At 44.2% G+C, this 9,673-nt stretch overlaps 1 protein-coding gene across 8 annotated transcripts in view; it reads left to right on the top strand.

Moving 5' to 3' along the window:
• The first annotated feature begins 1,500 nt into the window (after nt 1-1,500).
• LOC109881864 (CD99 antigen-like protein 2) overlaps nt 1,501-9,673 on the top strand; it is a 28,842-nt gene continuing 20,669 nt past the window's right edge. For 2 of the 8 annotated variants that reach the window (XM_020473969.2, XM_031791807.1), the window contains exons 1-2: nt 1,503-1,916; nt 8,492-8,554. In XM_020473969.2, the coding sequence (XP_020329558.2) occupies nt 1,859-1,916; nt 8,492-8,554 (121 nt within the window). In that variant the 5' untranslated portion in view covers nt 1,503-1,858. Of the gene's footprint in view, nt 1,917-8,491; nt 8,555-9,673 lie in introns of all 8 variants that reach the window. The other 6 variants (XM_031791806.1, XM_031791809.1, XM_031791808.1 and 3 more) reach the window with 5 other exon arrangements.

The raw sequence follows: 9,673 nt of genomic DNA, 5'->3' as shown, positions 1-9,673 counted from the left end.
CACTGCTCCAAAACCGCCATAAAAAAAGACAGACTACGGTTTGCAACTCAACTGCACATCGGGACAAAGATCATACTTTCTGGAGAAATGTCCTCTGGTCTGATTAAACAAAAATAGAACTGTTTGGCCATAATGACCATCGTTGTGTTTGGAGGAAAAGAGGAGACGCTTGCAAGCCGAAGAACACCATCCCAACCGTGAAGCACGGGGGTGGCAGCATCATGTTGTGGGGGTGTTTTTCTGCAGGAGGGACTAGTGCATTTCAGACAATAGATGGCCTCATGAGGTAGGAAAATCACGTGGATATATTGAAGCAACATCTCAACACATCAGTCAGGAAGATAAATCTTGGTCGCAAATGGGTCTTCCAAATGGACAATGACCCCAAGCATACTTCCAAAGTTGTGGCAAAATGGCTTAAGGACAACAAAGTCAAGGTATTGGGGTGGCCATCACAAAGCCCTGACTTCAGTCCCATATAAAAAGTGTGGGCACAACCAACCTGACTCAGTTACACCAGCTCTGTCAGGAGGAATGGGCCAAAATTCCCTCAACTTATTGTGGAAAGCTTGTGGAAGGCTACCCGAAACGTTTGACCCAAGTTAAACAATTTAAAGGCAATGCTACCAAATATTCATTGAGTGTATGTAAACTTCTGACCCACTGGGAATGTGATGAAAGAAATAAAAGCTGAAATGAATAATTCTCTCTACTATTATTCTGACATTTCACATTCTTAAAATAAAGTGGTGATCCCACCTGACCTAAAACAGGGTATTGTTACTAGGATTAAATGTCAGGAATTGTGAAAAACTGAGTTTAAATGTATTTGGCTACGGTGTAAACTTCCGACTTCAACTGTATTTCATTCTGATTTCAAGGTTGGTCTAATATGGCTACCTCTTGACTGAGGTTGGTCTAATATGGCTACCTCTTGACTGAATAAGCTACAATAAGTCTGAAGGTCATTATGTCATTATGCATTACGAGCTCATATGAACAACAGTCCTCTGAGTTTATCCCCTCCACATCACCAGACGCCTCTGGCTAAGCAGCTGTAGTCTGTAGCTGTAGGGTAAGTGTAATGGGGTGGCAGGTAGCCTAGCGATTAAGAGCATTGGGACAATAACTGAAAGGTTGCTGGTTTGAATCCACGAGCCATCTAGGTGAAAACATCTGTCTATGTGCCCATGAGCAAGGCACTTGCCCCTAATTGCTCTTGATACCAGCGTCAGCTAAATGACTCAAATGTATATTGAACTTGTACATCATGCATTGTATTACACCCTTTAAAGCCTAGAGGCCAATATGGTAAAACCGTATAATTCATCATAGAGATTATGGAATGGGATATAACTATTAAAATCATCACCATTCTGTCTGCCTGCCTGTCTGTGTAATAGCTGTAGGCTAATGAAAGTTCAACATCATGCATTGTCTATTAGCCTTCACACCCTCACTAAATCACCATTCTGTCTGTCTGTTGTCTGCCTCTGTAAAAACGGAGAGGAACCGCCCTACACCGCCACTGTAATGTGATTCTCGCTGTACCTGCTGCGCCTACCGACCGCTCTCTCGTTTCTCTACATGCGCACAGCGGCACTACTCTCATTCTCACTGCAGACTTTCCGTTCAGTTGTAGCCAACTGTTCGCCACTGTCGCACAGGCGCCGCCAAACAAATATTTTTTAGGATCAATATAGGCTTTCAAGCGGCTCAACGCCCAACAATTCGCTACATTGTAGCAAGCAGGCAGCGAGATAAGAAGATACATCGATTTATCGATACAGTGTAACGTTATTTTATCTCTCGCTTCAGAACCAGTCTCGATACAACGCCGGAACGACAAATCTCAAACATGAAGAAATGTTCGGCGTGGTCGCTCTTTCTAGTGGTTTCGCTGCTAACTGTGAAAGGTAAGCGTTTTGCCCAACCCCTCTCTCAATTCAATTCAAAGGCCTCTCTTTCTCTTTCTTCTTTGTTGCTGTTCACGCCATTGCCGAGTTCATCCGTTTTTTGTTTCCTCGGTCTATTGTGTGTGTTTTTAGCGGTATTCCTTTATTCTACACCGAATAACGGTGCGGTAGCAAGCCGCTGCATCGATTACAATGGATACCTATTACGTCTACATAACAACACGTCGCGGTAATACATATGTTTTAACTACCGAACCCAGTCATACCAATAAGTAGCCCACATGTGTCACGTTTGAACCTAGTCATATTGACCAGCCAGTCTGGTTGCGAACTGATCTACCACATGTTCGATTCCACAATTTAAATGGATCTCTTTCTATCACACATTTAGCCTACTGATGTGAATTCTAATGTTACCAGACGAAACTTTATATATAGAAGTGTGAGACAAAAAAAAAACTTCTCCGAGAGGCTAATGTCTATGCAGTCTAGTCACATATCAGTGCTGGTAGATGATTTGTACATTTCAGCGGACGAGCGATTTTACAGTAGTGACTGCATCCATTTTCATACTTTCGTTCATAGTAGTCCCCCATGGGAATCGAACCCACAACCTTGGCATCGCAAGTGAGCTGCCAACTGAGCCACACAGGACCAGACTATTAGGACATCGTGGTAGCAGAGATACATCCTATGGCAGAGACAGATATTATAATAGAGATTTGATAAAGGATTGGTGTTATTTTGGGATTATATACATGTATTTAAACAGGTAAAGTAATCCTTGTTTATCACAAATAATCAGCATGAATTAAAGAGATATGCAAATAAGCTAGACTACTGATGATAATTGTCTCGAAATAATTTACAGCCTATGGTTTTAATTTGTTGTGGCTCACTTAGACTATACACATAAAATAGTGTGGTTGTGATTGACTGAATGGTGAGATTATGAGGTTTGGTTTAGTGAGTCGAGTCTTTATTTCTTTCTCTTCAAAGGATCACTCTTCCGTTCTCTCTATCATGGCAAGCGCAGGTTCAAACCTCCAGGGTGCCCATGTCCTCCCTACACACACACACACACACACACCGAGCGTGTCATTGTAAGACAATGAGGACATGTTGAGTCCCTATTCTGTTATTCTGTTTTGTTCACATTATTACTCCTTCAATGACGTGAAAGCATGTTTAAAGTTCAGTCTGTCGGCCCTGACACCGCCCATAGATTAGTGCATACTTGGCAAATTTTAGCTAGCAGGGTTTGGATTTAGAGATGAGGGAATGGAGGAGAGAGGGATGGAAAAGAGGGGAGAGAGGGAGGATGAAAAGGAGGGGAGAGAGGGATGAAAGGAGGGGGAGGAAAAGGACTGGGAGGAAAGGAGGGGAAGATAGGGATGGAAAAGGAGGGGGAGGAAAAGGGGGGGGGGGGGTAGGGATGGAAAAGGAGGGGGGGAAGGGGGGGGGGATAGGGATGGAAAAGGGGGGGGAGGAGAGGGAGGAAAAGGGAAGGGGGGAGGAAAGGAGGGGGAGAGGGAGGATGAAAAGGACTGGGAGGAAAGGAGGGGAAGATAGGGATGGAAAAGGAGGGGGAGCAGAGGGAGGGAAGGGGGGAGGAAAGGAGGGGGAGAGGGAGGAAAAGGGAAGGGGGGAGGAAAGGAGGGGGAGAGGGATGAATAGAGGGGGGAGAGGGAGGAAACATTTGTAGAGAAAAGGAGGGAGAGGGAAAAAAGGAGGGGGAGAAGGGGAGGTCGATAAACAGAGGGTGGGAAGGAGGGAGGATACAAGGGAGGGAGAGGGATGAAAGGAGGGGGAGAGGGAGGAAGAAGAGGGGGAGGAAAAGGAAAGGGAGAAGGAGGGGGAGAGAGGGATGAAAAGGAGGGGGGAGGGGGGTTAAAGGCAGGTAAAGAAGGGGGAGAGAGAGAGGAAATTATGGGGAGGGGGGGAAAGAGGGAGAAAAAGGAGGAGGGGAGAGAGGGATGGTAAAGGAAGGGGGGCGAGGGAGGGAAGAAGAGGGGTGAAGCCTCAGCTGCACTGTTTTCTTTGGGAAAGGGGATGAGGGGTGTGTGTGTGTGTGCAGCGTTCAAGCTTTTGGGTTATATTACACCCTGCCACACCCTTAATGAAGTGTAATGAGATCAGTCCCAAGTCATTGAACAGAGGAATGTGATTATTTATTCTCTTTGATGCACAACAGCTGAGGATCCATGCAGGAGCCCTCTATACAGTCTCTATAGAGATGACTGTTGGGAATTCAATATTGACATGATGAGTTATATCTAGCTAATTTACTCCTTTTGGTGTAGAAAGTAATGAGTTAAAAGTAAGATCTATATATGTGGAAAAGGAAAACCTCACTCACTGGTGATCAGAAGTCACATGGTTGGTTCTGTGGCCATCATGTGACAGAGAGACAAAGGGCTGTTTCCCCTATATTCTGTAGGGGAGGGAAGGAGCGAAGATATGTGGGGGCAGGCTGGGTGCATGGGGACGGGCTGGGTGCATGGGGGCGGGCTGGGTGCATGGGGACGGGCTGGGTGCATGGGGGCGGGGTGGGTGCATGGGGGCGGGCTGGGTGCATGGGGGCGGGCTGGGTGCATGGGGCCGGGCTGGGTGCATGGGGCCGGGCTGGGTGCATGGGGGCGGGCTGGGTGCATGGGGCCGGGCTGGGTGCATGGGGCCGGGCTGGGTGCATGGGGCCGGGCTGGGTGCATGGGGCCGGGCTGGGTGCATGGGGGCGGGCTGGGTGCATGGGGGCGGGCTGGGTGCATGGGGCCGGGCTGGGTGCATGGGGGCGGGCTGGGTGCATGGGGCCGGGCTGGGTGCATGGGGACAGGCTGCATAGCAATAGTTATACCAGGTGAAATAAAGCAATAGTAATATCAATAATGATAGCAAACAGAATATCAATAACTATAGTAATAACATTATAGTGAAGCTTCATTGACCAGGGTGTGGTGGTGGTGGCCCTGGCTGGCCTGCAACACCTTCACAACACAGCCATGTCTTACAGGGGGTTTGGACAGGACAGGGGTGTGTGTGTGTGTGTGTGTACATGATCTAGCTTGTATGCGCCTGTGAGTGTGTGTGTTAGAAGGAGCTGTGACTAGGGCTGTGGCTGTCATGACATTTCATCAGCTGGTGATTGTCAAGCAGATAACTGTTGGTCTCACGGTAATTAACTGTTAATTAACATAAAGGCGTTTACCATCTCCTGGCTTCCACATAGCCACTGATGCAGATCTAAATACATGTAACTCTGAATGATCCAATGTTGACCTAAATGACTAATGATGATAAATACAATCCACCTGTGTGTAATCAAGTCTCCGTATAAATGCACCTGCACTGTGATAGTCTCAGAGGTCCGTTAAAAGCGCAGAGAGCATCATGAAGAACAAAGAAGACACCAGGCAGGTCCAAGATACTGTTGTGAAGAAGTTTAAAGCCGGATTTGGATACAAAAAGATTTCCCAAGCTTTAAACATCCCAAGGAGCACTGTGCAAGCGATAATATTGAAATGGAAGGAGTATCAGACCACTGCAAATCTACCAAGACCTGGCCGTCCCTCTAAACTTTCAGCTCATACAAGGAGAAGACTGATCAGAGATGCAGCCAAGAGGCCCATGATCACTCTGGATGAACTGCAGAGATCTACAGCTGAGGTGGGAGACTCTGTCCATAGGACAACAATCAGTCGTATATTGCACAAATCTGGCCTTTATGGAAGAGTGGCAAGAAGAAAGCCATTTCTTAAAGATATCCATAAAAAGTGTTGTTTAAAGTTTGCCACAAGCCACCTGGGAGACACACCAAACATGTGGAAGAAGGTGCTCTGGTCAGATGAAACCAAAATTGAACTTTTTGGCAACAATGCAAAATGTTATGTTTGGCGTAAAAGCAACACAGCTCATCACCCTGAACACACCATCCACACTGTCAAACATGGTGGTGGCAGCATCATGGTTTGGGCCTGCTTTTCTTCAGCAGGGACAGGGAAGATGGTTAAAATTGATGGGGAGATGGATGGAGCCAAATACAGGACCATTCTGGAAGAAAACCTGATGGAGTCTGCAAAAGACCTGAGACTGGGACGGAGATTTGTCTTCCAACAAGACAATGATCCAAAACATAAAGCAAAATCTACAATGGAATGGTTCAAAAATAAACATATCCAGGTGTTAGAATGGCCAAGTCAATGTCCAGACCTGAATCCAATCGAGAATCTGTGGAAAGAACTGAAAACTGCTGTTCACAAATGCTCTCCATCCAACCTCACTGAGCTCGAGCTGTTTTGCAAGGAGGAATGGGAAAAAATTTCAGTCTCTCGATGTGCAAAACTGATAGAGACATACCCCATGCGACTTACAGCTGTAATCGCAGCAAAAGGTGGCGCTACAAAGTATTAACTTAAGGGGGCTGAATAATTTTGCACGCCCAATTTTTCAGTTTTTGATTTGTTAAAAAAGTTTGAAATATCCAATAAATGTCGTTCCACTTCATGATTGTGTCCCACTTGTTGTTGATTCTTCACAAAAAAATACAGTTTTATATCTTTATGTTTGAAGCCTGAAATGTGGCAAAAGGTCGCAAAGTTCAAAGGGGCCGAATACTTTCGCAAGGCACTGTATATGAAATACAAATGGTATAGAGTGAAATAATCCTATAATTCCTATAATAACTACAACCTAAAACTTCTTACCTGGGAATATTGAAGACTCATGTTAAAAGGAACCACCAGCTTTCTCATGTTCTGAGCAAGGAACTTTAGCTTTAGCTTTCTTACATGGCACATATTGCACTTTTACTTCTCCAACACTTTGTTTTTGCATTATTTAAACCAAATTGAACATGCTTCATTATTTATTTGAGGCTAAACTGATTTTCTTGATGTATTATATAAAGTTAAAATAAGTGTTCATTCAGTATTGTTGTAATTGTCATTATATATTTTTTAAATCGTCCGATACTGATCCGGTATCGGCTTTTTTTTGGTCCTCCAACAATCGGTATCGGTGTCGGCGTTGAAAAATCATAATCAGTCGTCCTCTAGTTCTGACTATTTAGATGGGGGGGGGGGCCTGATACATGTCATTGTTCTGACTATTTAGATGGGGGGGCCTGATACATGTCATTGTTCTGACTATTTAGATGGGGGGGCCTGATACATGTCATTGTTCTGACTATTTAGATGGTGGGGGGGGGGGGTCTGATACATGTCATTGTTCTGACTATTTAGATGGGGGGGGGGTCTGATACATGTCATTGTTCTGACTATTTAGATGGGGGGGTCTGATACATGTCATTGTTCTGACTATTTAGATGGGGGGGCCTGATACATGTCATTGTTCTGACTATTTAGATGGTGGGGGGGGGGGGTCTGATACATGTCATTGTTCTGACTATTTAGATGGGGGGGCCTGATACATGTCATTGTTCTGACTATTTAGATGGGGGGGCCTGATACATGTCATTGTTCTGACTATTTAGATGGGGGGGCCTGATACATGTCATTGTTCTGACTATTTAGATGGGGGGGCCTGATACATGTCATTGTTCTGACTATTTAGATGGGGGGGGGGGGGGGTCTGATACATGTCATTGTTCTGACTATTTAGATGGGGTCTGATACATAATGATGATCAAAAGCTGATCCTCTAATCCTAAACAGGTCATTCATTTGTCTTATCGGGGGAGGGGGGTGAAGGAGGATGCTAAACTGGCCTTAGATCAGTGTGTAGGTAATGAGGCTGTGCAGGTTTCATCTACATAATGGTAATGAGAGTATGCAGGTTTAATCTACATAATGATAATGAGAGTATGCAGATTTAATCTACATAATGGTAATGAGAGTATGCAGATTTAATCTACATAATGGTAATGAGAGTATGCAGGTTTCATCTACATAATGGTAATGAGAGTATGCAGATTTAATCTACTTAATGATAATGAGAGTATGCAGATTTAATCTACATAATGATAAGGCTGAAAAATACCCCTTATAGGTCTTCAGATTCATGATTATCACTAATTGTGAGGAGAAACTTGAAAAAGAGACGTGTTGCTGTATGGACACAATAGCTCTTCTGTTCCATGTGTTTGAGGAATGCAAGGAGTCTTTGTTGCCATCGAGATACGACAGAAACCACTGCATTCATCACTACACTGGAACGTTGATCATGGTAAGGAATGAAGAAGGGTTGATTGGCAGCAGACCTATGGCCATATGGTTCCATTGTGTCAGACGAGCTCGGCTACAGCATTTGACATGATTTCAAATAGTATTTGAACCCATGTCTGTTTGACCGCACTGAAAATCGAAGAGCTGTGCATAACGTTACTGCACAGCTGTTTGATAAATGGATGCTCCATTAGTGTGTGTGTTCCAGATAGAATGTAGTATGGATGTAGATATAGCTGCATAATCTCGGATGGAGGTAAGAGAAATGTGGACTGACTAGAGCAAAGTTCCTGTCCTTTTCTCTGCACTGCATTGTGTAAAAACCCTCAACTCCTACCTGTTTCTCTCCTCCCCCTGCCTCATTCCCTGTCTTCTTCTTGCCCTCCCTGTCTTCAGCTCTGTCCCAGAATTCAGATGGCTTTGACCTGTCTGATGCCTTGGATGACGTGTCTATAGCAAGTAAGTACAGAAAGAGAGTCTGACTGTAAAATACACAACATTCATAGACTTCAGATTTACTACTGCAGTATCTACAATACAGTCTGGATGCTTTATGTCTATGAAATCATACATCACTACCATGAATTCAACGTCGATGGATTCATGTACAGTGCCTTCAGAATGTATTCACACCCGTTTGCTTTTTCCATTTTTTTACAGCCTGAATTTAAAATGGATTAAATTGCATTTTTGTTTGTTACTGGTCTGCACACAATACCCTGTAATGTCAAAGTGGAATTGTGTGTTTTTTTTGTTTTGTTTTTTACATGAATGAAAAGTGGAAATGTCTTGAGTCAAGCCACATAAGTTGCATGGACTCACTCTGTCTGCAATAATAGTGTTTAACATGACTACCTCATCTCTGTACCCCACACATAGAATTATCTGTAAGGTCCCTCAGTCAAGCACTGACTTTCAAACACAGATTCAACCACAAAGACCAGGGAGGTCTTCCAATGCCCCAATAAAAAGTGCATGGAACTCCCTTCCATCTTATATAGAGCAAGAGAGCAGCAAATCTGGTTTCAAAAAACTCCCCCGTGTGACTTACTTATTGTGTGTATGTACTGATGTATGTGTAACTGATAGATGCACACACGCACGCACGCACGCACACACACACAGTAAATGTTTTTAAATGTATGTAAAATTGTTAGTTTTTTTTGTCTGTCTTTTCCATTATGTTTCCGACCTCAGTAAGACGTTGGCCAATGGGGGTCCCTAATAAATAAAACCTGTTGGTAGATGGGTAAAAACTAAAAAGCAGACATTGAACAGGGTGAAGTCATTAATTCCACTTTGGATGGTGTATCAATACACCCAGTCACTACAAAGGCTGTAGCCTAAACAGTTAAAACACACACCCTATCCCCTCAGCCCTCAAATGAAGTGGACACTTCTGTTAACGTGTCATGACGTCTGTCGATTATACACTTACAGGGCAAGGGAGGAAGGAATGATTTTTAAATGGACCACCCTTGGCCTGAAATTCGTCATTTGTTCATCCCGCGTGTCACACCCTGACCATAGTTTGCTTTGTATGTTTCTATGTTTTGGTTGGTCAGGGTGTGATCTGGT

The sequence above is a fragment of the Oncorhynchus kisutch genome, linkage group LG16 (assembly GCF_002021735.2).
Source record: "Oncorhynchus kisutch isolate 150728-3 linkage group LG16, Okis_V2, whole genome shotgun sequence".
Lineage (NCBI taxonomy): Eukaryota > Metazoa > Chordata > Actinopteri > Salmoniformes > Salmonidae > Oncorhynchus > Oncorhynchus kisutch.
Note: the sequence above shows the minus strand (reverse complement) of the source record. Positions and strands in the feature narration are given on the sequence as shown.